Raw genomic sequence first — 27,563 nt, forward strand, 5'->3', positions numbered from 1 at the left:
GGTCATTCTTTGTAGGGTAGTCCTGTGAGTGGAGGGCCTTCTGGATCCTGCATGGGAAGGAATCATGAAACAATGAAAAAGGATTGGGACTCTTTTAGCTTAGACCAAAAGGAAACGTCGTACATTAATCTGTTTGATTATGTATCACTTTTTCTAAACATATGTACAACCAACTTTCGCTACTGTTTTAAAGGGTATGCTGACAGCTATGTTGCTGACAGCTTCTCAGAAGCTGGGCAAACTATCTGCTGCTGTGTCTAGACTGGTACATTATATTTAGTTTAATGTTGGGTATTTTTATGTTGGACTTTGGTCTGGAGTGCAAAAACACCCAGTTACTTAATTACAAACAGAAGAATCCATCAGCCTTTGCACCAGTACCTACTGCTTTTGCCTCTCCTTTAACCTCTGTGCCAGTATTCCAGACATCCATGGCAGCCTCCAGTTTAGTTAGGGTGACATCAGCCCAAAGCAAAACAAACTGGAAGATACAGTTAAAACATTAAAGAGGGGGCAAATGAAAACACGAGAGTCAGCAAAATGTATTTTATTTTTTGAAAATAAACCTTATCAAAGAAGTCTGATTAATTCTTTGATGAAAACATATACTAGTTGATAGGGGTATATACAGAAATACAACTATGTGACATTTTGTTAAAAACTTAAGAGACACATAATAACAAGGCAAATATTAACCTGTTAACTACCAGCCAGTGGAAACCAGTTTAAAACCAATCCTAGAAATACTTGTTTTCATCACTGAATAGCAGGATTTCTGGTGGACTTCAGGAAAGATCAATACTATTAATACTATGGCTTGGTATTTTAATCGATGAGCTGCAAGAAAACTGAAAGCTACCATTTGCTAAAGTTTCAGAAAAGGCAAAGATCTGCAGTGTTCAATAAAAACGAAGACTAAGCAGCTGCGTGAACTGCCCAGGTTACAGTATGGGAAAGAAAGTGTGGTTTTAAATGAGGACTCCCTGGAAAGCCATTTGCCAGTTATACACAGTATTATACGACTTTGAAGGGCAGCCGGGTGAAATATAATGGAATGTATTGGAAATGTGTTTTTATGATTTGATGGTTTTGTTATGGGGGTCGTGTAAAGACACAGAATTATCACCCGGTTCATTAAAAAATGCACTGTTTCTGCAGTAGGGTACCAATGTGCAAGCAGAAACGATGGCGGGGCGAGAGCTGGGCGTCAGGGCTCAGTACTGCCCACCCCACGCGTGTTTCTCCCACCCTTGACAGGTCACTCCGCCATTACCAAGTCTCTGTCCGTCGCTGCAAAGGCGTCAGTTCCGTCCATTACCCGTGACCTTACCGCAACTCATTTGCCGGGCGCCAGCCGCCAGTAAGGCCCGCACCTCCAGAGGCGGCGCAGCCTCCTCACGCTGCCCCGCTACCGCCAGGAGGAGAGCGGGGCCGCGGCCACCACCGACACCCGGTCGAGGCCGAGCGACCGCCTCCGTGTAACACGCCGCGCACGGCACTAGTCGCGCTCGACGTCTCCATCCGCGACAGGCGCGGGGCTGTGGAAAGGCCCGGGCGCCTGGCGAGCGGAGGGATCCCGCGGGAGGGCGCGGCGCCGTAGCGGCATGGCGGTGCGGGGCCCGCAGCGGGGGACGGCGGCGACGGAGCTGTGGGGGGTGCTGCTGCCCCCGCGGAGGGTGGCGGTGGCGGGGGGCTCAGAGGAGGAGACCGAGGAGGAGGCCGAGGAGGAGCCGCACTTGGCCGAGGCTGAGCTCCTGGAGACTTCCGGGCTGGAGTTGGCGGCCGCGCTGCCCCCGCGTCGAGCCGGTGAGGGGCGCTGGGAGCGAGGCGGGAGCGGAGCTGTAGCGGAGCGGGGCCGGGCGGGCAGCCCCCGGTATCCTCCCCTGCCCGCGGCTTCTTTCGGAGGCGGGTCTGGCCTGGGCGCGGGGCGCTGCTTTTGAAACAGGTGTGCTGCACCGGGCGTCTGCGCCGTGCCCGGCCCTGCGGGGATGGCGGCGGCGCGCAAACTGCGCGGTCGCGGTCGCTTGTGGAGAGGCGGCTCTGCCGAGTGTGGTCCTGTGCCTGACAGCCTCCTGAATATTTTGGCTGAAAATTGCTTTACAAATGGATAAATTGAGTTAAGTAACAAAGGGAAAATAAATAGACAAGATGATGTAGACCTGAGAGCTGCTGGTACTCTGGTTTGGCGAGAAAGAGGTCCTGCTAAGTGTAGGTGCTCGCTTTGTTCTGGTCGTAGCATTTTGTCCCCAGTTGTGGAATCGAGGAATGGTGTATTAATTTTTTGTGAGGGAGAGAGGAGGCAAACCAGGTCATGCAAAATGTTGAGAGTTTATTAGATCAATTGCCCTATAATTTTGGTGGTTTCAGTTGCAGGAAGTATTTGGTATACGAATGTATCTGAAGAGGATGCAAGCAGTGTGATGCAGTACTTCGTGGCAAAGCTGTTTAAAATTGAATTGCAAACTTGACTTGGCATAAATGGTGTAACATTAAACCATATGCCCGTGTGTTTAATTGGCTTAATAAATATTCATATGCAAGTTTAATTTTGTAGTTCCGGCACTTAGAGAAACAGTTCTAATGCTTGTTTCTGAGGTGGGTTTTGCTTTTGTTTTTAAATACTACTGGAAAGACAAATCAAGAAGTTTATGAAAACCCCTGCTTTACTTTTAGTACTGCAACTTATACAAAAGACAAAAATAAGTTTTGAACAAACAAAACTCTTTTAATAAAATGAAATTTTAATCCTTATGAATATCAATTAACAATGCTTTTTTTTTTTTCTCTTTTTAATGAATCAGTTGTTATACAAGAAGACAGCTCCAAAAAGGAGTATGAAGTAGTTGGACGTTTTCCATTAGTTGACCCTTGGTGGAGAGTTAATGTTAAAGCTAAAAAAATGGGGTCGAAGTACTTTGTGCAAGGATATCCATCATATTTTCTGCGGACTGATATAGAAGAAAACAACCGACAAGTTTTTTCACTCTTTCTTAAGGAATGTGCTGTTCCTGAGGATTTTAAAGAGAAGTTTTTTACTTGGCTTCCTGTAGAGTCTAAGTTGAGTTTTAGGAATCTTGAAGAAAAGCTAAGACAGTTCCAAGTTTCACACTTACAGACAGGGAATAAACAAGGAGACACCAAGGATTATGACATCTTCTACTATGTTTTGAAATCATGTAGGTATATCCTGTTCTATTTTGATTGTTTTATGAGCTAATGAGTTCTGCCTCATATACTGTGTTCAAGCTTACATGTCTTCATATGAAATCTATATTCAAATTAATTTGAACATGCACAGATTCTTCTTTTTTTTTTAAATTTGAGGACAGTGGGATAGCTGACCAGTTAAAGATAGGCATACGCTTAAAAACACATAAGGACTTTCCTGAATTCTGTAGGCTTACTGAGTAGAATTGTCAGTGCTAGGGATGCAAAGACACTGGTGTTAGCTTCCTATAGTTTATTCAGCTATAACAAGGCTTATTAAAAAAATGGGTTCAGCACTGCTTAAACATGGTGGTATGGCTTTTTAGGACAAATATGTGTTCAGAAATAGTACAGCTGCTTCTTTGTACTGGAGGGGTACAGCGAATGAGCTCAGCGTAATCCAAATCAGCTGCACTAAATAGGCTGTCTAAGTGTATTCGAATCCTGCCCATCAGTAGGTAGGTATGGCTGGGAAGCAGGATTTGGAAACACTGGAGTGTCCCCGTATGGAGATGGTTCAGGACTGCTGAGGATTCAGTTGTGGACTATGTTGGTGTGACCACCTGAGTGTTAGAGATTGTATCAGGAGTGTGCTTTTGAAGCAAACATCCCTCTTTGTCACCACTGTGGTGCAGTCTCTGACAGTATTGGCTGTATTCCTGCTGGATGAAACCCAAAAGGTGTGTTCCATTTGCACACCTAAGGTACTCCAATTGCTAATGGGCATTCAGTCTGTGGAACCAGACTATAGCTGGTCTGAAGCAAAACACTGAAATACAGAAAGTCAAGATGTCTTGAAACGTGTCTTCAGCACTAGCTCTCTTGTTTTGCTCCCATGATCTGTTTCCATTATGCCACATTCCTGATGTGGACATGGGCAATCCTGGGTTGTTGCTGTACAGAGACATTTAGGTGTCAGTGCTGTTGGACTCAGTACTCTGAATTGGAGGAGGTTTTTTACATTCAGCCGCAGTTGTGCATAAATCTATACAGAAAAGTTGAGTCTATCTGCAAAGTATTCCACTACCTGGTTTACTGGGCAATGGCAGGTCAAAAGATGGAGGTGACTGTTTTGGAAGTCAAATCATGTCTTGACAGGAGAGCTCATACCTACTGCTAGAGTTTACTCCGAATCACATGTGTAAGGAGAGGAAAATTTTCACAGTTCTATGGACTTCAAGTTTTTTGTTGTGTTTTTGTAATAATAGAAAAGTTCTTAACCCCTATTTATGGGCTTTAAATCTTTTCATGATGACAAAGAGATGGGAATCTATGGTGGTAGGAACTTGGATCTAGTTTGCTGCATGAGTTTTAAACAGATGCATGGGTCACTTCTTGTCTAATATGTTCATGAATCTTCAGTGTTGAAGATTGCACAGTGTGCCTAGGTATCCTGTTCACTGTTCTTGTAGTTGGCAGATTTCTCCTAATATCTAAGTTAAATGACTTTGATACAAATTAAGCTTTCTTCTTTGTCTCTCATTGGGCAGTAGAAACAACAACCCACCCCCTATATGTCATGTTGTTACTGTTACTGTTGTCACTTTTTCCTGTGTTATTCAAGCCTTCATGATGCTTCTGTCTAGAAGTAGTGTGTGTTGATTCTCCACTTGTAAATTTAGTATTTGCTTCAAAGGGAAAAGGTTTCATCTTTGCCTTTCTGGAGGTAAGACAGTGATCGGGAAAAGTAGATGACAGAAACATGCATGTTTTACATTTGGAATTACAAAGTTTCCTTAACACTTCATTAAAAATTGGGTGTCTTTTTTTCCCCTGTGAAGAGATAAAACTTCTAAAAGTTGCACTTTCTTCTAAAATTTGTTTTTTAAAGCAAGGTATAGAGCAAATCAGTTTTCATTGTCCCCCTTTTTGCAAATCCCAAGACTGATCCAAACAGGGAAAGTGATAGCTTATGTTTGGGGTCATACAAGTTCTCTAATGTTTACAAAAATTTGCTGTTTTCATAGAATCATTGAATAGTTTGGGTTGGAAGGGACCTCTAAAGTTATCTAGTCTGAGCAGGGGTCAGGTTGCTCAGAGCCCTGTCCAACCTGACCTGGACTGTTTCCAGGGATGGGGCATCTACCACCTCTGGGCAACCTCCTCCAGTGTTTCACCACCCTCATTGTGAAAAATTTCTTCCTTATATCTAGTCTAAATCTTCCCTGTTTTAGTTTAAAACCATGGCCCCTTGTCCTATTGCAACAGGTCCTGCTAAAAAGTCTGTCCCTGACTTTCTGTCCCCATCTTTCTTCTAAGCCCCCTTGACGTACTGGCAGGCTGCAATAAGGTCTCCCCAGAGCCTTCTCTTCTCCAGGCTGAACAACCCCAACTCTCTCAGCCTGTCCTCACAGGAGAGGTGCTCCATCCTTCTGATCATTTTTGTGGCCCTTCTCTGGACCCACTCCAACAGCTCCGTGTCTTTCCTGTGCTGAGGGCTCCCGAGCTGGATGCAGTACTCCACGTGGGGTCTCACGAGAGGTCATTAAGAAAGCCAGAGGAGAGCACTATTTTCCTAAGTTCTTGTACCGATCTACAAATTTAGAAGCCCGTTTCCTTATTTTGGTTTTTAAATGTTCTTCTGTACATCTGTATGAAAATGATCTTTATGTAAGAGAGGCAGGCATGGTGATGTCTGAACTGACTTTCTACAGGATGCTGTTCAGTAGGCAGTTTAAACCAAATGTATAATGTGTATTTTCCAAATGAGTACATTTAGTTGCAGTTTTTATCTGTCATCTGTTTACATTTTTTTTTTCCCCAAGGCAGTTCAGGGAAAACAGACTTTAAAAGAATTTGAGAAGGATTACAAAAAATAAGAAACTGACAGAAATTAGGGATGTTTTGGATGCAGGGGAGGCAGAAGGGTAACAGCCAGAGTCAGTTCAAATTGCCTTTACAAATATCTTTGTATGTTGCTTAAAACTTTCTTGGTTTATGGTGCATACAGTTGCAGGAAAGGCAGTATTGGTAGCTCTGACTTTTCCAATGATACTGGAATTCTTGCCAATTCTTCTGCCACGCCATTTTTGCTGTCTGTTGGATATGGTGTGTTGGCAAAGAAAGACTGAAGAAAACAATGGTATGGATGGTGAGGAAGTACATTTTCAAGACAAGATGCTAACAAAGTTGGATGAGATATTAAAGAATGAGCCATGGAAACTTGGATTCAGCAGGGTAAGTAATGTTAAGCAGGGTAAAAAATGTAGTGTTTTTTACATATGAGCTTTGTTAGAATACGGTGCTTTCAGTTATGTTTGCTTTATTAACTGGGCATTTGTAGGAGGTAAGCTGAGTTCATTTGGAAATGGATGATTTATTGGACTCACTTTTAGCAAAGGGTTTTTTTTTCCATCTTCTCAGAAGATTTTTAAAGATTTTTAAAGATTTAAATCTCAAAAGATTTTTAAATCTTTTAAAAGATTTTTTTTGCTTAGTCTTTCCTGCAAGGAACAGAAAATTAAATACTTGAGGTACTTGGGCCAAAAGTAAGAAAACTAATTTAAAACCCTCAATTGTACTGTTCAGTTTTATACTGGCAAATGAAATTCTCTGTTCTTAACACGTAGAACAGTATCTATGCTTTCATAGTAAGGTGGATAAGTTACTTTGTAATAGGTCATCTGGTCTGGTTGTTCTTTTTTATAATGGGATTTGCAGTTGCTGCTTACCTTCTTGTTTCCCTTTGCCATGCTTGCTGTGCAGCTTTCCTGCTATGCCTCACCTTAGCACTCCTGTACCTCAGATGGGAGCTATAGCTTAATGGTTCAGAAACGTGATTACTTAATCCCTCTGCTTCAGCCCCACAATGCTTTTGCTGTCAGATGTTCTGACTTGTCTTCAAGACAACTTCAGAGATTCAGCAGTCTAGCCAATATATTCCAGTATTTCACATCCTTTCCTTTAAAAAGCTGATTTTTTTTTTCCTGATTTTTGACTATTCCTTAATGCAATATAGACTTGTTGTGCTCTTGTTTCTTGTACCAAGGACGTGCATTCTCACTGCAGTTTTTTTATTGCTTGAAGACTCTCTTTAGCTTTTTCTCTTAAGGCTTAGCAAGTCCAAATCATTTTTTTCTCCCCTCAATAGTTCATCTTTTTTGCATATCTTACTCTTTCACTGTTTTGCGGTAGTCTCTGTAAAGATAGTCTGTTTCTTGAAGTTTAGAACTGGCCACAGTATTCTGGCTAATGCCTTTCCTATGCTCTGTTTCTACAGTTGTTTGTGCCTTGAAATTGTGCTAATAGGTGTGCACAAGTTCTCCCTGATACCCAATTTCTGTGCCAGGTTTTTGATTTTTGAAGTTTCTGTTTCATACAGAAGGGTGACTGAGAGGAATTATCATTTCATCTTACTTTTAAATGTCTTGCTTTCATATAGCTTAAAAAGCATGAGAACTTTGTACATTATGAAAAATACATACATTTTTGTAGACTTCCACCCTCTGAATTGCAATTTGTATTTACTAGGAGGAATGTTGTTCAGCAAGAGGCTAACATCTTGTGAAGTAAATACATGTTTGCTTTTATTCTTTTTGGGGAGAAGATTATCTATAGGGAACTGAACTTTTCTTACTGTGAGGCAACGTGGGCCGCCTTCTGTCAGTGTGAACATCTCCTCTGGAAGATTCCTGACTTGCAGAAGAATGCATTAATTCTGTATGATCAACTCAAGAAACAGTGTAAAGAAATGGGACACACTTACGAAGATCAAGATGAATTAGCTCGTTTTGTATCTAAATATATGTCCATTGAGCATGCCTGGCAATCTCTTGAATTTTTGAAAGATCAGAATGTAGTGATTAGGGAGAAAAAACTAGTGTTTCTGCCTCATCTCTACAAATCTGAAAAAGACATTGCAATGTATATAGGTAACCTTCTGTCAAAAAAGTCATGGCAACTGGATGTTGATGTGAGAAAGATACTTAACGTTCCTGAGACATCAAGAGAAATGGTAGATAACAAAATGAATGTTACCCAGCCTCATGAAATGCAACATCTGAAGGAAAATAGTGCAGACAATCACAACTCTGAAAATCACTTTGCTGAAAAGGAAGTGGGGTCTATGTCTGGTAGCCAATGTAAAGCAGAGGTAGACTTAGATCAGGTGATTGCTCTGGAAAGGATTTGTTCTAATCCTGTCACAATCATAAGTGGAAAAGGAGGCTGTGGGAAGAGTACAATAGTTAGCTGCCTTTTTCATCACTTAAAGCAGATGGAAAAAGAAGTGGAAGCTGCTTCTAAGGACTTTGAAGAAGACCTGGAGGCATCTGAGGAATGGAATACCTTTGATCATCATTGTGATTCAGAGAATATGTACACAAAAAAATCTTTGAATGTACTATTTACTGCACCTACAGGGAGGGCAGCAAGCCTTTTGACTGAAAAAACTAAACTTCCTGCATATACGCTGCATCAGGTAGGGAATTTTTTTTTTTTTTTAAATGGTGTTCTGAAAGACTTTTGGCACTGACCATTCTTGTTTTAAAAAACCCAAATGCTTGTTATTGAACTTTCCTTATGAAATGTGTAGCTATTAATGATAATGCTTAGGTACAGCTTGTCAGTATTTGAAAGTCAGTGTTACATTTTGGGGAATCATAAATCAGTCATTTGAAATACATTATTTGCTGTAACTTTGGGTTTTTCTTCCTACTTATTCACATCTCAGATTTGTGCCTTTCTAGGGCATCTGGTCTTTTTAGCTTCTCAGTTTTGGTTTGTTTGGTTTTTTTTTTTTTTTTACATTAAGACAGAAATACTTTCTAGATGGCAAAGCTGTTTCCTAGTGTCCTGTTGCCTAGCAGTCATACTGATACCCGCACATACATGAAGAGATCAGTAGCCTGGGTTTGAATAATGAGATAAATTTAATTTGCACAGTGTTTTCTTAATTACTGTTAAATATTGTGAAAATTTTTTAGAAAATACTAGAAAGCAAACTCTTTGTTAATAAACTTAGGTGAAGCTTCTGTTGTCCGAGGTAGTAGAAGGTGCCAAGAAGACATGGGAGGTGTGGAGTAACCTGTATAAATCAAAATCAGAATAATATAAGAAGTACTGTGGTCTTATTTTATATGTGGGGACTGGATAGTTGCCTGTTCCCCTTCTGCATGCAATGTTGGGGATTTATTAATGTCAGCAAGTTGTAGCAGGAGGTGTTCCATTACTGAGCAACCTAATGGCTGACCTTGTCTCCTTTAGGGTCCCTGCAGAAAAAAAAAAAGATGCATTTCTGTGCTTTTATGTGTAAGTAAGTGTTGATAATCTCAGCTAGAAATGTATTCACCAAGGAGGAAAATAAGACTTAATGGTTGAGTCCTCTGAGTCTTCACAGGTTTAAATACAGAATTTCACATAATAGCTCAATTTATACTGTCTTTATAAGACAGTTGTTGATGGTTGATTAGGGTCAGAGCTTGATTTATTTTGATTTCTTTCTAGATCATCTATAGTTTTAAATCGTGGAGTCAGGGTGAACAACTGCAGCCGTGGAAGTTTTCTACTGTGGCGATTCTGATTGTGGATGAAGGAAGTTTGGTGTCTGTACACATTTTTAGTATAGTTTTGAAAATCTTGTGTGAGCATGCTCAGCTTGCCAAACTTATAATTCTAGGTAAGTGAAACAGCAAATTTAGCATTATACAATATTAAATAATGCACAATATACAGTGTAAGTATCAGAGCTGCCACTAGCCTCACTGAGTGTCTTTAAAAACCCCAGAGTGTTATGTCGTTCTGGACTTGGATGTTTCTGCTTATTCATAAGGTCAGATGAGATAGAGAGTTTTCCATCTTAACTGTCAGTATGAAAGTATCGAGATGTCCATTCTCTGTTTAGCAGTGTTTTATCTGATTCTGAAAGTATTATGACTTCCATGTGGTAGCTTATTGCATCTTGCAACTGGAAAATTTTTCTGATTTCCTTAAATTTAAAGAAACTAGTGTTAGCATATTAATCGCATATTAGAAGGGAGGTTTCATGTCATTCTTAATGCTAGTATCATCTTGTTTTAATTTAGAAAGGAAAACAGTCTAAAATAAAAATTTTCTGCTTTCTCAGAGGTTTTGCTTTTTGGCATGCCATTTCTGGCATTTGTTTATAAATATGTAACTTTCAAAATGTGTTTGAATAAGATGTGATCACTGTCAGTGTTCATCATACAGAGTGATTTACACCCGCTAGTAAAGCATTACTGAGTGAGGAGTATGAAAAATTTAAACTACACTACAGCCTGATTCTCCAAACAAAGTTTCTTAGATTCTTGAAAGTTTTATTTCATGTGAATTGTGTTGAGGAAGCATGTTACTATGTAGAGGGTTGAGTATTTATTAATTCTGGTGTTTTTTTAAAGACAGTTTTTAACAGATGATCTGTTACTGCTTCTCACAAATACTAATTTGCATTCTGTTTAGGTGATACTAGACAGCTACCAAGCATAGAACCAGGAAACATGTTAGCTGATATCTTTGAGGGTCTAAAATCAAGAGGCTTTTCTGTGGAACTGCGAACTAATCACAGAGCTGAATCGCAACTAATTGTAGATAATGCATCAAGGTAGGATTTCCTTACGTATGTAAGAAGCATTCTTGTAGTAGGCCTGGTCCTTCACCTGCAAAATAATTGTGTATGAAGATTTGACTCTTCTTATTCAAAAATCGGTAATGCTGGTTTTAAAAACAACACCCTGAAACAACAACAAAACCCCACAAATTTTTCCAGGAGAATCTGTACGGAACAAAAAAAATGCATTGCTGGAATGCATTTGTATTTTATGGGACGTATTTCACTATCAAATACTTTCAGTTGTTTTCAAATGAGTTGTGCATGTACAAGTGACTTCTATGCCTTCTGAAATGACTTAGAATTGCTTCTCTAAAAAGGAAGTTTTAAAGACGTTGCTGGTAAGTGTGACAACAGCTAAAGTGCACTGAATTACATTGAGAGTTTAGGTGTCAAAGGCCATTAAATCATACTCCCCCCCCGCCCCGTATTAATACCTAGTGGCGAAGGGTTCAGAGGATAAATTACCTATTTTTTTAATGTGAAAGTAAGTTATGCTCAGAACTAACAGTTTTTGGCGTAGGTAGTGTAGATGACCAAAAATGTATGAATGGTGAACTTCAGGCTGATGCAGCTGATGATACACTGGAATCCTTTAACTGGCAATAATTTTTCTTTTCTGTTTTCCTTCCACTGCTCTGGTCAAGAATCTCTCACCGGAAGCTTCCTGAATTTGATGAGGTGCTGAAAGTTCCTGGTTGTAATGAGGAAATGACAATGCCAAGCCCGGAGAAGAAATTCATTCTTATTGCTTTGCCCGCTGGCGGGGGTTGTGACTGTAAGTGTGTACAGTCAGTTTGTGATCCTGACTTTCCCTTTGCTAAAGCATTGGCTGTTTGTCTGGAACTAATATTTGGAGAAGTTTTTAGTGTCGTTTAGTTTGTGGTATGAATCTAAGTGCTAGATTGATAGTTTACTTTTTGCCTTCTCTAAGTGCATGCAGCAAGACCTGGAAGTGCAAAGGATACTCTGTACAGCTCCAGCTCACCAGTTACATTTTGAGATGGGAGTGGTACAGCTTCTACTATTGAAATCAAATGTGATCGGTTTTTTATGTTGTAGCTGGAGCTGTCAAACCTTAAAAAATAAAATTTTTCAGAGGTGAATCATTTGACTAAACAGCAACTGTAACAGGATGGTGAGTTAGACAGGAATGTGCTCCCAACTCTAGAATCAAGAAAATGGAAGCAGAGGGCACACCAGAATTTCATTAAAAATGTTCTGGGGTCAGGGTTAGGGCCATTGGTTTTGTTTTTTTCACCTTCACTGGATGAGGGGATTTAATGGCCTCTACTTTATATGCATTAAAAACCTTCAAGGAGGATGTGGGGACAAAAAAGAAAATAGTGCGGGTATTACCACTTTATCTTACTATAATAACTTACTCAGCAAACAGAATACTAAAAATGAATTTATTCTGTGGAATCTAAACGTATAGGTCTGTGGCTTAAAAATGTTCTATCTTTAACCTCTTTAATGTGCTGTAGTAAAACCTTATTTCACATGAAATACTGGATGTTAAGCTCTTTTCAACTGCTTAACACAGAGAAATAAGAATTTCTTTCCTTCCATATCACACTCTTGTCTCTGAGTTTTAGTAGTGAGATAACTGCATGATACTTTTTGGGGGGAGTATATATGTGGGTGTTTTGTGGTGTAGGGTTTTTTTTGGGTGTGTGTGGTTTTGTGTTTCTTTTTTTGTAATTATTTTAAACAAGTTTTAATGTCATTGAAGCAAGAAATAAGTAAAGGCAATTATGTATTGAATTATGTTTTTCTTTCTTAAACTGTTTGTTCTGCATATTTTTATGCTTTACCTTCTATGTCTTCTAAAACAGATTTGCAAACTGCCATAAAGGCTTTACTTAAAAAAGGACCAGGATTGCAGGATGCCAAACAGTCGCAGTTCATTGCTTTCAGAAGGTAACGCAGCATGCAGACAGGCATTGAAAAAATCCTTGCTAGTAGCCACAACCCAAAAATAGCTGAATGCATTGAGTTGGCAATATCATAAAATTACTGGAGAGAATAACAGGCCAGGTGTCTTTGCCTTTGCGTTCTGGTTGCCCCTAGCCTCTCCATGGAGAGTTGCTTCTTTTTTCTGTAAGCTTAACAATAATGTTAAGCTTAATGTTTGCACCATGATTTCTGCCTCTCTGTTTATTTTCATCTGTACTGTTGTCCAGGTTTCGGCTGGGATAGAGTTAGTTTTCTTCCTAATAGCTGGTATAGTGCTGTGTTTTGGATTTAGTTTAAGAATCATGTTGATAACACAGTGATGTTTTTAGTTATTGCTAAGTAGTTGTAGTGCTTATACTGAAGAAACAAAGAAACAAAAAGTGGGCATAAGTGGTCAGTTTTTGTAGTAGGCTCTGAGAGCCATTGCTCTGGTGTTTGCTAACAGTGCAGTGGTCTTCAGAAACGAAAGGTGAGGGCTTGACTGTGAGAGGAACCCGCAAAATAAGAAGTAATGTCCATATTCAAACATATCCCATCATGGCAGAGGTGAATTCCAGGGTGGATGATGGAACGTATAACCTACTGTCTGTGCACACTTCTGTCACAGGTGGGCACTGACCGAATGACAGAGGATACCCACATTTTGATCATGTGATGAGGGCCAGATTTCGTCTCATAATCTGATGTGCATTAGTGCTCCTGCTGGGCAGTGGCGAATGCCTACAGTTTGGATATTTGGAAGCTCAATGCTGGTCATTTAAGAAGGGGTGGGATGTAGGGCTCCAAAACACTTTCAAGAAAGATCGTAAAGTTTAGTAATCACTGACAATGTGAACCATCACAGGAGCATTAATAGTGTGGGTGGCCACACTATCCACTTCAGAAACACTGAAGGGATAATGTAATGTCCAATAGTACCAATAGTCCATAAACTTACACTTCTGCTCAAAAGGGTACTTAAGGAAAAACTTTTCCACTTTTATTTGTGAAGAACCTTCTTCAGCAATTAAAACCCACCCACTATTATAGGCTACTAGTGTGCAAATAAGTGATCTATCAAGTTTAGCTAGTTTACCTGTTTGTTGTGAGTGCTGAGCAAGTCTGAAATAAATTTTATTCTCCAATCTGCATTCACGTATAACACTGTTATTAATGATTTCCATATAAGATTCTTCTAGAATATAGGTACTTAATCTGCATTTAGAAGTTAAAATTCCAGGTCTTTAAGAAGCAAATAAATCTTCTGTCTTTTTTTAATACATCCACAGACAGGAAATAATACATCTAGGCTTTAGGTTTTCTTTAGTTTTGTTCTTTCTCTTAAAAACAAATCTAGGTATGCATCGCAAACATCCTTGCTTCACTTGCTATGTTTTTTGGACAAAACTGTTGCTTTACTGCTGTATCTTTTAAACTCTGTATCAGTGAGTGTTTTTAATTGTTGGTGGAAGATCATCACAGCTAAGATGGCCTTTTTCCATTGCTTTTTAATTAATGCTAATGTGGCATTGTATGTAAATTGTTGCATGTTTTGTATTCTTCAAGTATATAATGAACTTATTCATGTTCTTACTTTGAATGATTTAGGCAAGATTGCGATGTAATAAATGAACTTTGTTGCCAGCACTATTCAAATCACCTAACCAGGTAAGCCAGTATTTTGCAGTTTTTCCTGTGAACAATCTCACTTTATTTTGAAAGTGTTACAGCCAGGCCAACAATCTAAAATAAAATTTTAAAAGTTTTAATATTTCATCTAGATCTGATTATTTATGTTAGAAATAATTTATACAATAATCTTTCTTTGATGGGTTCTTTAATGTCATCCTGGACTGTGAACAGAGATAACATAAAATAAGTGTTTGCCTTTCATTTAAATTGTCATTATGTGAATTCTGAGATTTTTAGTTACTGCTGAATATTGAAAATTTACATAAAAGCTACTTGAAAAAAACCCTCAAGGTTAATTATTTTTTGCCACCATATGATTTCTAAATAGATTGGGAAAATTTTTGGAAGCAGGATTTTGGTGCTACTCCATATCACTGTTCTTTTTACCAAAAGTTTTTACAAAAGTTCAAGAAACACCTTTTAAATGTGAGTTGTCTTAATTGTTTTGAACATTATTAAGGCTTTTAATCTGGCCCAAGTGAGGGGAAAGAGAAGAAATACTGAGACATGGTAAATGCATACTTTGTAAATACATTTCTCCCTTTTTCTTTCTCTGACCTAGAGACCATAAAAACCGACTTTTATTTCAAATTGATGACAAGATTTCCTGCATGCGGAATACCTATCTCAGGGATCTCTTGCCAGACTCTGGTTTCAGAGAGGATCCTAAACACCGTGAATGCAGAAGTGGAGAAACCTCCCTTGCTACAGAGCCTGCTGAGGACAAACGACTATGTAATGGAGATATATTTTTCGTAACAGATGTAAGTCCTTGCTGCAAGAACTTGCACAAAAAACCCCAGTGGTAACTGATTCAGTCCTTGTTGAATCCCCAGAACAAAACAATGCACACTTTAAGACTTCAGTCCACGATATATACTTAGTTCTTCTGCGAAACTATCATGTGAAAGGCAAGGAGGAGGCCTCACAATAAAGAATTAAAAAAAAATAAAACATCTGGGCGTTTTTGTAAACTGTGTTTCAGTTGGTCTGCTCATGTCCAGTGTAAATACATTCTGTAAATACTCAAATGTATTGTAATTGAAATGCATAATGTTGTGGATATAGGTAGAAACACAGTGTTAAGTAAAAAATGAAGCTATTGTTACAGCTTGAGCTATCCCAGGCAGAAAACTAAGCTGGCCAAAAAATAAAGCAACAAAAACCTCTGTATTTTTCTGCTGGGTTCGGTGACTTGACTCACCAGAGGATCCAGTGAAACTATCAGTATTTGTGCACAGGAAAGGGGGACTGTATAGCGTTGGTGGGAGAGAATAGGCTCTCCTCTGTGTGTGGCCTCACTGGTATATTTCACTAGGTTAAGTTTTCTGGGGGTTAAAACTGCCTTTCTCAGCATTTTTCTTACTAAACAAGGAGTTAGGGTAGGTCCTGTACAGTGAAACTATTTTCCTTGGAGGTGGTCAGTGAAAGACAGCGATCTGTTGGGTTTGGTGTCTTCTGAAACTATTTCACTTGGTTGATGTTGCAGCTGCTGTAATTTCAGGGAAAGCTAGAATATTGACACACGCGGATGTATAGATGTTGGTCAAACTGCTGATAGGAGTTTACTGCTGAGTGTTCTTGTTCTGTTTCTTTAGGATGTAGAAATTGATAAACAGCGCTTATTGACCATCAGCAGCACGTATGGCTCCACTTTCACTGTGAGGTACAAGGCACTGAAGAAGCTATGTCATATAAAACATGCATGGGCCAGAACTATTCACACATTTCAGGTAAAAAAAAAAAGGCAGCTATGAGCTGATAAACTTTCTTGTGGCTTTATCTTGCTAATGCACTGTATTTTCATATAAAAAGAGTCAGAAGCTCGGTTGAAACTAGAATTCATTGAATACAGGATAGAAAATACTCTTGAGAGTATCTCCAGTTGTCTCCAACTTCCGTGTTCTTGTAAGCTGTCTTTTTTTTTTTTTTTTTATTTTTATTTTTCCAAACTACTTACTGGAGATCTTAATTCGATAAGGTGTTCTTAAACATGTTTCAGGGTTCTGAGGAAAAAACAGTTGTCTACGTGGTTGGCAATCCTGGCCGTCAGCACTGGCAGCACGTGTACACAGCTGTGACCAGAGGACGCTGCCGTGTCTATGTCATAGCTGAAGAGCTGCACCTCAGGAGAGCAGTCACTAACAAGAACATGCCCAGAAAAACTCGCTTACAGAGATTTTTGAGAGAGGCAATCACAGAAACAAACAACTGCCCCAAACAAACTTCCTCTCCCCTGATGAAGAGCTGCCAAAGTCAAGAGCTTGAGACTTGGTCTGTTTCTGTAAGTCAAGGTGCTCCTGGCCCATCTGAACCTCTAACCAACTTCATTAAACAGGAAGGGTCAGCAGCTCTCAATAAAGAAAAGCAGACAGGCAATTTGCAGCAAAGTCCATGTAAAAGACTACAAACGTTTGCAGAGAATTCCGAGGATGCTGTGAGATTACCCTCTGTAAGTATCTATCTCCTTAGAAAGTTTAAAACAAATTTTTGTGCTCCCTTTCACCACCCCAAGTGGCCTGGATACTGTTACGGTTGTTTTAGTAGGACTTATAGTTCTCAAGATGACCAGTAATTTGTGAAGCAGTCAAGTTTGGCAGATGTTTTCCCAGAGTAATATGTAACTAACAGGGAAAAATAAGTTATAATGTCAGTAGTAGCAAATGTATACATCCTGTTACCTCACTGCAGTGATCTGTTGGCTAGCTTGGCTTATTCATTGTGCACAAAGTCAATTTTTAGGAGCTGACCTGTGAAACTATTTGATCATTGAAGTAGATACATTTTTATACAGTCAAACATGCTTAACAGACATCTTTTTCATTGTATCTAATTTCTGAGCTCTGTCATGGGGAAAGAGTTTTTTTTTTTTTTTTTGAAGAGGTTATTGTATTTTAGTCCTGGTTCAAACTCTGGTAATGCTTTTGTTTTGTTTTGACAGACAACAGTACAAGATTCCCCACTTGGGTCTTCCAGACTTAAGAATCTAACTTTGGGACAACCAGTTCCTAGGAAGATTTTCAAAAGCTAACGAACACTCAACTCTTCACTTAATGAACCTTTCTTGAACCTACTTCATTCAATACTTTTGGGATGGAGAAGCTGGGTATGCAGATGATCTTCAAAGGCTTTCCTGTATTTGCATGTTCTGTGAAGAACAGCTTGTTTTTAAAGTGAGACTTTTATATTTTCAGTGATCTTGTTTTCAGGAGGAGATTCCTTGGTGTGTTGGTCATCAAAAATTGTATCATTCTTTTGGTTTGGTGTAGAATGGACTTAGAGATTTTATAGAATCCAGAAGTTCCCTTAACAAATACATGGGGATTCCTTGATTTAAAGACTCTAGCTATCTACACCAAGATTTATCCATCTCCTAATGCTACAGCATTGATGAGAAGCTGTTATCGAGCTGCCAAAATTGGAGTTTGCTGTTGTGTCAAAAAATAGTTTACAAAGGGGACTTCAGATTTTTCTAATGTAGCAGAATTACAGGCATGAAGCTTTGATGGATTATGGATTTTAATCTTGTTACAAATAGAACAAGACAGTTGCAATCAGTGATGTAGAAAATTTCTCCCACTTCGTACTTGAAAGAGATGTAAATCTTGCCAGTAGTTAGTTATATGCTGATAATGATTTTGGTAAGAAAAGCAAAATTCAAGTCAGAGTTCAAATAACATTCCACTTTCAACCTTTGTGTACTGCGTGACTTGCCGCATTGTATTTTTTGAGATTAGTAAGATGAATGTTTATTCAAACTTCAAACAAATTGTACTAAAATTTGGGCACCTTTCTTCCTTTTGAGTTTTTTTGTTTGTTTTTTTTCACATATGGCTGGAAAAAGTGTACCACAAATATAAACATGGTATTTTTTGGCTAAAACTCTGGAAAAAATATAAAGTAGAAAAATACTACCTCATTTTTAATGTCTTTAAATCACTGTTTATTTCAATTTATACAGTTTTTCCATACAAATATTTGCAACAGTTTGAATTTCAAAAAACGTAACATAGACGATAAATACCATGCTATTAAAGTATTAAATTTGTACAAAAATACTTTACAGTTTAATACTTATTTGTTACAAATAAAAATACATATTTAAGTGACTCATGAACTGTTTGTTTGTTTTTTTTTTTTTCCACATGATTGAGCATTGAATGTCCTTCTGGCCTTTTCTGGCAGTGCTGAAATAGAAATCAGAGCTACTTGTGTGTGCAGGGCAGGTGAGCTTGTTCATGTATTAGAAACAGCAACAGGGATACAGTTAAACAGTTTGACCAGAAACAACTCTGTGAGGTGATGGCTTAAGTATGGAGGCTCTACAAATGTACAAATCCAGTATCTTTATATTCACCAATAACAATAATTACCAATAACAACTTGAATACCAGAATAAACCAAAGCAGCTGCTGGTGAGCATATAAAGCAACTGGCAGTATTTTATTGCTTGGGGGGGAACAGAGAGAATTTGTGTGATGTGTTTGTAAAATATATTTACAACTTCATATTCTAAAAACGTGTTGTAGGGGGTAATGTTTTATCATAAAGGTGGCTGAAAACAAAGCATATTAAATGCGACTTTTGTCCCTTCAAGAAATTGTTTGACTTAAAAAGCTCACGTGTGACAGTACAAGTTTACAGGTTTATGGATCATTAAAGAGCTTTTCTATCAATCTTCCACTGACATAGTTTAAAAAAAGCCATTTTCTTTTAAAACCTTTCTGATTTGTCTGAACTCATTTCAGTTTTACTCTTGTCAGTAATCCTCTTTCAGAGGTTTTATCCCACTAAAAAAAAGTCTCTGCTTAAAAATCCCCACGAGTTGCAAGACATACCATTAAATATTTCATTGCATAGGGAATAACATATGTTCTAACAAAATTTACTGAAGTGGAGGAGTAATGTTTGCCGCATACTGCAGCTGCCTATGAGCTTTTTGTTAAAATGTCTAAACTGTGCTTTGTCTGAAGCATGCACCCTTCTTTCCAACAGAAAAAAGGTCCCCAAAATCACAGATCTAGCCATTTAACAAGAAAACCCAGTGCAGCATACCACTCCTCCTTGTCCATCAGACAGCAGTTTTCTGAAAAAATGTTTTTAAAAATCATGTAGCCTGGACACAACTGTTAGCAGAGGTTAACTCCGTGCTTTTCCCTCAAACAGCAACTGCTGATAAAGGGAGAGGAACATTTAAATCATGTTTAAAACATCTCCCTCGTTTCTTATTTGGGGGGGAAAAAAGGCCCTTACTATTTTTTGTACTGTTGCTAATGCTAGATTGTTTAGAATGCAATGACTTGACTTGACTTAATGAAGAATTAAACTTTTTCAAAAGTAACCATGAATTAATACAAGCCTTGAGACAGACAGACTGACCTGTGCTTTTTAGTGCTATATAGCATCTAAGCCTCAATCTTGGAGAACCCTTAAAGGGATTTAGCACCATAATTGTCTTGCGTTACCGAATGTCCCGCTAAAATGATTTTCTGCTATAACGTATTTGTAGGATCCCGTGTCTCTGTATTAGCATGTCCACTCTGTTGAAGGAAGGCATTATTCTGATCGCTCCACTCCCCACTCGCTGAAGTCTGTTGTTCTGAGCTTCCTCGCTGAGAAGCCAGCGGGTTTCTGCTAATAACCAGTTCCAGCTTATTGCCAGATTCTGCGATGAGGGGCACAACCAGGCAGCAGTCGAAGTCTCTGGTGCGAACGTGGTTTACCTGATGGATTACAAGATTGATTTTTGTTCCCGTTTTAAGAAAAAGAAATGAGATCATGAGAGAAACAGATTTATCTTGAGACTGCAGAACCTGATCTAAATATCCCAGGTAGAGAATCCCCTGATACAAGACTATTTAACCATGGTGCCTGGTCTGAAGACACCGGTTAAGTTTCCTAACTCACCCTTTAACAGAACATAGCTAAAGTGGGCACGTTTGCACTGGCGATAGCTGTTGGTAGCTGTTGCAATGCCCACTGCATAAATGACATTTAACAGCACATAGTTATTCTGTCTTTAATGGTGTTCATTAATTTAAATGCAATAGATCACATCTAAAATTTCAATTCAGTTCAGGTCTTCTCTGGTTTCAGTTAATATGCGAAGTATTTTATTGGACTAGTTGACAAAAGAATTAATTTATTTCTTCCATCATGATCCAGCTTGGCACTGTGGGAAGTGTGGTGCTCGGTGAGAATTACATTATTAAACTATGTCAATCAACAACTTGGATTAAGCACAGAAACAATTCTCAAGTCTGTATCAAGAACAGCAAAAATGACAAATCTGTCTGGAAATGCCTTAGGAAATTCCAGCTTTCCAGTAAGAATCTGTATGTCTCCTTTGGAGTTCTGAAATACCTAACATTCTGAAAGAATTTGTTTCTTTAAATACGATTCTAGAGAGAAATCTAGCCTTAGTGCCCCTGCCTAAAAGCCCAAGTCACTGTGAAGAGCTGCCTTTGCTTTCTGAGGGTCTCGGTGATCTACATGGCCTGTAATTGCAATCATTTGTTCTTCTTCCTGTCCCCCTACACATACCCTTTACCAGCAGAAACAGAAAAGAACAGTACTGCTTCTAATTTAAAATATAATAAGCAATGTAGATTAGATAATAAGTCGTTCCAAGTAAGTGATGTAAACACTTTCTACAATTCTACAGTCAGGTCTGTGTACACAAGATACCCGAACACCCTGCAGTGTGGTCGCAAATCTTCTTATGAAGTAATCCGCATGTCATGTCCCTTCATGCTAAACCTGTGTGGCGCCAGAAACATTTACCTGTAAAAGCCTGTCGTATGGTTTTAAACCTCCAAGATCGCCAGGGCCAGCTGGTCGAATGTTTTTAACATAAACTCCTTTTTCCAATAAACCATCTGAGACACTGAACCCAAAGTCTTCTCCATCAGAGTCCTTGTACAAAGTTACCTGTGGAGGTGAATTTGACATGATGAGAAGGGGACAGGAAAAAAAAAAAAAAGCACTTACAAGCACTAAGCAGGCTTTCTTCCTAGTGTGTTTTGGGTTTTGTTTTTTCCCCCCATTAGAGAGCTCATACCTACTATTTGTTATTTATGGTATTACAGAAGCGTTGTCTCCGTTTTGACATTATATTAACATTCTCAGAAGCCTCCTTATTCATCAGTAATAAGCATCGCTTTTCACTTCTGCTTGTCAAGAGAGAAATCTGGGTTTTATCCCACCTTTTGTGGTATCATTTTTTTGAGTCTTAGCTTTTTTCTACCCTGTTCTCCCATTGCCAGGATTTGAGTACAAGCATCCAATTGGGTCATCCAATTAAGTCTAGTTTTACTTCAGGGATGAAGACCTGGCCTGAACCAAATGCTCCGTGTCATGTCTTCCAGAACTTCCATAGGGTGTAAGCACCATTGTCACTGTGAGCCCTAGGCCAGCCTGGTTTTGGCCAGGCAATGGTCCACCCTGTAAGGCCTGATCTCAAACGTGCTCAGGGTGAGAGTTATAATGCAATCTTTTAAGATTGGAGTATGAATCAGGGTCCTTCAGAAGGAGCTTGTGGGCAGTGTTCTCATGTAGTCAAGAGATGGTCATTCAAAAGCAAGAGATAGAAGTTAGTAAAACTGTTAGGAGAAGGATTTTCAGGTGTCCAGAGAACAAGTCCTTGCAGGTGGTTCTGTGAATTTGATACAACAGGATTCAGACTTTTCTGTAGGTATGTGGTATGCTTAGGTTTTTTTATTTCTGTAGGGTTTTTTTCCCCCCTTGCTTCTCTCTCACAGCAGGAGTGCAGACCTACGCAAGTAAATTGCGCGAGTCAATGGTGTGACATCTGACCAACAGGCTGATGCTGGCACAAAATGTGTGTGCAGATACAGTCAAAATCAGGCTTTTGGTGCTATAGTTTTTTTTCACTTTGAGTTCAAAATACTGATTCAAAACGTACCTTGGCTGATAAAACGACAGCATTGAGTGCTCTGTAATTTTATAATGGCAGGGTATCAGTAATGCTCCATGTGCTGCACCCTCGCATGCACCAGCCACTAGATTCCTTTCTGCTGTTCCTGAATCACGGAATCATTCAAACTGGAGGGGGCTTTGGGATGTCTCCAGTCCAATCTCCTGCTCAAGGCAGGGCCAAGAGCAAATTAAGATGGAGCTGCTAAGGACTCGGTCAATATTTCATAGGAGAACGACAAGGCGCAGCAGTGCTGGGGCGCAGCGCTGGCTGGTGCTGCCTTCAGAAAGCTCCTGAGATGCTGCCTTCACTGCCATTGCGAGAAGGTAAGCAAGAACAGACCAGGCTGTCTCAAAACTGGAGTGAAGGATATGGTCAGATGAACAAAAAGCACAGATAGTTGGGTGTGGGTTTTTTCCTGCTCTCTGCAGTCTTCTGGAATTTGCTTGGCTTTAGTGGTGTACCAACAGTGAAAACAGTCACTGCTAAGTTTTGTAGCTATCCTGGGCAGCAGTTGAGAGAAGTTAGACACAACGCAAGCTGCTGCAGCATTAGCAGTGTTTTATCTGTAGACGTGGATGATGCATCACTGGGCTGCCCTGAAAACCTCCCTCTGTCTCATGCTGTGGTAAGCACAAATACCCCCACACAATATTCGTCCCTTACTTTACACCAGTTCTTCCTCTTCCCTTGTTTTTCTCCCTTTGTACAAGCACAGCAAAGCAGAAAGCCACACTGGAAGTCCTAAGCTGAAGGCTTCCTCCCTTCCAGTGACTTTTTGGGGTATGAGCTGTCATTTTAAACTTCCCAGTGTCTGTGTTTAAGGTCTTTGCCTTCTTTTCTCCCATCTTCCCCCAAAGTACGTTCTTGCTGAACTTCATACTTCCTCTATCTCAGCGTGAATTTTGGGAGTCAATGGGCATTTCAGCTACTGAAAAACCTATCTGCAAATTCAAAATAATACAGCACAGAAAGATTTTAATTTGTATCAACAGCTGCTGTAGCAGCAGAACCCTGGGAAATTTCTAATAACTTGTTATCAACAGAGGCTTGTGTTTTTCATATCATAACATGTCTAATGTGGCTTTGATCTGAAGTATGTTTGAAGCTGCTGTAAGATGACCATTCTACAAGCCTAAAAAATAAATAAAGGAGCGAGACATATTTTATTGGCAGGTTTGTGTACATTTTCTGGCAAGAATGAAAAATAATTAGCACTGGACCAAGACACAAATTCTCCCCAAATGAGATGAGAACCTTTTTCCCCACACTGTCACAAAGGCTAGGAGTGCTTCATGTTAACTGCTTCTTAAAGAAGCCTTGAAAAGTAAACTTAAAAATGTGATACAGTGCCTAAGAGGAGATGACTGACTGACTTAAAATACTATGTTCTAACACAGAAGGCACAATTTTTAAAAGGAACTTCCCCTCCCCCCTTTTCCCCCTTCCTCTTCCTTCAGGAGTTAAGTGCAGCTGGATCCAACCTCAGATGAACTACAAAAACATCTGAAACGGGACTCTCTGAAGTCATCTAGACTATGTTCTTTCCCTATGGCAGGATCAACTGCATCTAGCCCATTTCTGAGAGACATTTATCTGTCCTGCTTTTTAAAATCTCCAGTGATGGAAACTCCACGGTCTATTAAAGCAATCTTTCCAGTGCTTCAGATGTTTTCCTTAGGTCTAAACTAAATCACCCTTGCTGAAGAGTTAAGCCTGCTGCTATCCACAGAGAACAAGATCACTTTATTCTCTCCTTCTCTGCAGCGATGCGAAAAAAGGATTGTTTTTGTCTGGCCTCTGTTCAGTAGGTTAACATCCTTCAATTTTCAGACCCCAAACTGGACACTCTATTACAGTCAAGACCTTACTAAAGCCAAGCTAGGGCGGAGGATAATTCTGCATCTACCACAGATGTACCACATCCCATTTGTATGGTCTAGGACAGTGTTGCTTTTTTCCTATTTTTAGTCAGCAGTCTATTAGCAAACAAAATAAATACAAATCCTGCTCTACAGATCTAAGGAACCGCCATTCCACATCACCTCACCTTATCTCATGTCTTGTCTATAATAATGCCCGGGGAATCCACGTGCTACTTCACACCCAGCTTGTGAATTAAAAAATGGAGCATTGCAAATGGTAAGGGACATGAAAGTGGAGTCTTGCTGTGGAGGTGAGAAATTGTGTTTGCAGGACGGTGGGAAGCAGAACTTGGGAATGGTCACCCAAAGTCTTTTATTGCCCCCCTAGTTGTTCGGGTTGGACCTTCCTGATTCATATGGACTGAGCACTGCAGAAGGGAATTCCTCACCACCCTGTAATCAGAACTTTCATGTATAAAAGTATTTTCTAATTTCTCTAGTTCTTCCAATCTACAGATTATAAAAGATTTTAAAAAACTGTTTTCCTTATGGCCATCTTCTCTTGACTTTTGGTTTATTTAACAGGAGCTTGGAAATTAAAGAAACACATACTTAGTCACTTAAGGGATGATGCTGCATTTTAACTTTGTTGCATGTTTTTTAGCTGTCACATTTTTTAGGTGGAAGTCATCTGCAAAGATGCAATTCTTTTGTATTATAGATTGTAATTTTGAGCCTACTTTTTAGGGCAGCATATATTCTTAAAAGGGAATCTCAGAGTAAAAACTGCTATCTGAAATACCCAGATTTTTATTTAATAACGGGTATGGGCAAAGCCTTACCACACAGGTTTCTCATCTTCACTTGCCAGTAGCGCAGCCCTGTCGTAAGGGCATGAGATTGCAGGCAATTTGTGCAACACCTAAATCCTGCCGTTTTATCTGTACTTTGGATCACAACTGTTTGGAAGGTTTGATCTCAATAGCAAAATCTCCATTATGAACAATTTGTTAAGACTTTTAAATTTACATCAGGAGCCTAAGGGAAAAAGAGAGCTGAAAGGGAAATTTAATTCATATTTCATAAGCAATTAAGTGGTTACAGATTTTAAACAGAGGCTTTCAGTCTGTTTCTATGTGTCTCCTCCCTCTCAAATCTATGGGAAAATGCTTAATTTAAATTCATACATCTTGCACAGAACAGCTATTGAGGTATTTTAACCGACTGTAATTTTAGGTTAATGACTACTTGCAATAATAATATTGAAAAATTATCTGATGTCTAGTGCATATTTTTGCTCTCAGAGGAATGCGTGCTCTATGAAACTTTTAAAAAATGGTCTCCTATGATTTTTAGAAAAATAATAATCTATATACCTAGATAGATAAAATCAATTAAAGGCATTAATTAAATTTGAGTACTGATATAGCAATATGCTATCCAGTTAAATTAAATGTTACTTCTCAAACCATCTAGAACAAATGTTTGAAGAGATTTGTCTGACACTTATCTCAATTGTAGCTTCCTCAGGACAAAGACAGTCCAAGTACACACTTGGTGAATGTAATGCAGTGGAGTAAGAATGAGCAGTGAAGAATTCATGTTAACTTGCTGCAAAGTTTGCAGCACTCAGCAAAAGAATCCTCAGGGCTGTGTTACCTCTCTGACAGGTGTGTATCTGAGAAGGACAAGCTAGTAATGTCATCTGCTCACCATGCTGTTCCGTTAGACTGACTCGTTTGTGTTTGTAGCCTGAGCAGTTTTTATCCAGTCTTATTCTCTCTTACCCTACACAGTCACACTGGCTATTGATGCATTTCATTTTTATGTGTGGCTTTTTCTTTGGTGGAATCATATATACTTGCTCTCTCCCAATCACATGATCAAAAACCTGTGGAACGTCGACCTTAGCTGGCCCATTTTCTGCAATCAGACTTAAAGTATGAACTCTGATCTATAGGACATATAGGCCCTGATGCGACAGGCATGCAGACTCGTGGCAGAGGCAGTAAACAGGCACCTGACCTGTCCTGCTTGAAGAAACTGGGAAAGCTCAGCAGCATGCAGTCAACTACACGCTTGAACGTCTTGCTGAGGTAAGTCTTAGGCAAGCTATGTCTTAGCTTTTATTTCAGACTGTTTATACTATCACAATTTTCCAAAACAGTTCTTATTTCACTGGTTGTCCTGTTAGTGGCCCAGATGATTAAGACATTTGCCTGCAGAGGGCAGAGCACATTTGCCAGTAACACCTGTCATGAAAATAACACTTAAATCAAGGCATTTCTCTGCGAGTGAAGTAATTCCTGTGGCATTGCAGCTCTTCTGGAAGACTCTCAGTGGACAAGCTGTCCCTGAGAAATAGCGACTAAACAGGTTATTAGTGTCAAACTAGAGGCCTAATACAAAAATTAAGGAGGAGAGAGAAAGTAACAGACACATTTTGCTACATGAGAGCTAGTAAGAAAACTTAACAGGTAAGAACTTGCTAAGATGGGCACAAATACAAAGGCAGCCCATGATGCTTGGGGTTAATGTGTGATCATAGGGGTACAAGCTCATTTTGGTGAGTCAGACCATAAGATTCAGTCCCTGGTTTCTACTGTAAGGATCTGGAAAAGCCTTGGTGCAGGTTCAACTTCTAGATTTTTAGAAAGGAAATTACTTTTCTGGATGACAGAATAGACAGTATAACCAAACTCAACATCACTCCAGCAGACAGTGGAAAAAGTGGGTATGTTGTTTGAACAAAAACTGGAAATTACTAAAATGGAAGGTCACAGCAATCTTAAAAAACCAGACCTGCAGAGAGAGAAAGCTCAAGGACAGGGTATTTTTTACTGCCCAGAACTCTTAAGAGCTAGCAGCTATCACAGAATACTGACTCATTAATAGAAATCTGACTCCTCCTTTCCAGGAAAGGATTTATTTTATCCGTCGTGAAAGGCTGGTTTTATAATCCATAGGAGAAAACTGTGCCTTTGCTGAACGTGAGCACACCATGAAATGCCAGCTCGTGTAGTTTTGTTTTCTATCTCGCATTTACTCGCCACTCAGGAAAACTGGGCGCAGTAACTAACTCCATTAATCACTTCACATCAGGCTAGAAATATGAATAGCTTAAAAGTATCACAACACATCCTACTGATTGTTTACACTGGCAATGGATTAATTTTCCACGTGTAAGACCCACTCTCTACTACCTTAAAAAAACTCATTTAGCCCATACTCGGCGAGTCCTTACCTCACTGAACTGAACTGAATGAACTACAAACTAACCTCAGTCAAACCCGTAGGGACTAGAAACTAAACGAATTCTCTTGAGAACGACATGTGATGTCTCAATGAAATTTCTCCATGC

General features: G+C 39.3%; 2 protein-coding genes across 12 annotated transcripts in view; one reads left to right on the forward strand and one right to left on the reverse strand.

Annotated features, from left to right (window-relative positions):
* The first annotated feature begins 1,506 nt into the window (after positions 1–1,506).
* On the forward strand, positions 1,507–18,784 carry HELB (DNA helicase B). The gene is made up of 13 exons (XM_081998780.1): positions 1,507–1,806; positions 2,802–3,176; positions 6,158–6,384; positions 7,754–8,626; positions 9,652–9,823; positions 10,624–10,765; positions 11,419–11,549; positions 12,610–12,694; positions 14,318–14,377; positions 14,964–15,165; positions 16,000–16,134; positions 16,404–16,853; positions 17,343–18,784. The coding sequence occupies exons 1-13, from the start codon at positions 1,605–1,607 to the stop codon at positions 17,430–17,432; spliced, it is 3,144 nt and encodes a 1,047-aa protein (XP_081854906.1). The 5' UTR covers positions 1,507–1,604; the 3' UTR covers positions 17,433–18,784.
* Positions 18,785–19,893: 1,109 nt separating this feature from the next.
* Positions 19,894–27,563, reverse strand: part of GRIP1 (glutamate receptor interacting protein 1) — a gene marked incomplete at both ends in the record, with an annotated part of 345,974 nt that continues 338,304 nt past the window's right edge. For all 11 annotated transcript variants that reach the window (XM_082013866.1, XM_082013873.1, XM_082013872.1 and 8 more), the window contains 2 exons: positions 19,894–20,124; positions 21,185–21,331. In XM_082013866.1, coding sequence (XP_081869992.1) covers positions 19,894–20,124; positions 21,185–21,331 — 378 coding nt within the window. The remainder of the gene's footprint in view (positions 20,125–21,184; positions 21,332–27,563) is intronic.

The sequence above is a fragment of the Phaethon aethereus genome (assembly GCF_964289735.1).
Source record: "Phaethon aethereus genome assembly, chromosome: 1".
NCBI lineage: Eukaryota > Metazoa > Chordata > Aves > Phaethontiformes > Phaethontidae > Phaethon > Phaethon aethereus.

Excerpts from the sequence above, each read along its gene's own strand:
- HELB (XM_081998780.1), top strand. The coding sequence starts at position 1,605 with ATGGCGGTGCGGGGCCCGCAGCGGGGGACGGCGGCGACGGAGCTGTGG. Across the intron at positions 12,695-14,317 it reads CAGTTCATTGCTTTCAGAAG|GCAAGATTGCGATGTAATAA; the intron begins GTAACGCAGCAT and ends TGAATGATTTAG. Across the intron at positions 14,378-14,963 it reads TATTCAAATCACCTAACCAG|AGACCATAAAAACCGACTTT; the intron begins GTAAGCCAGTAT and ends TCTCTGACCTAG.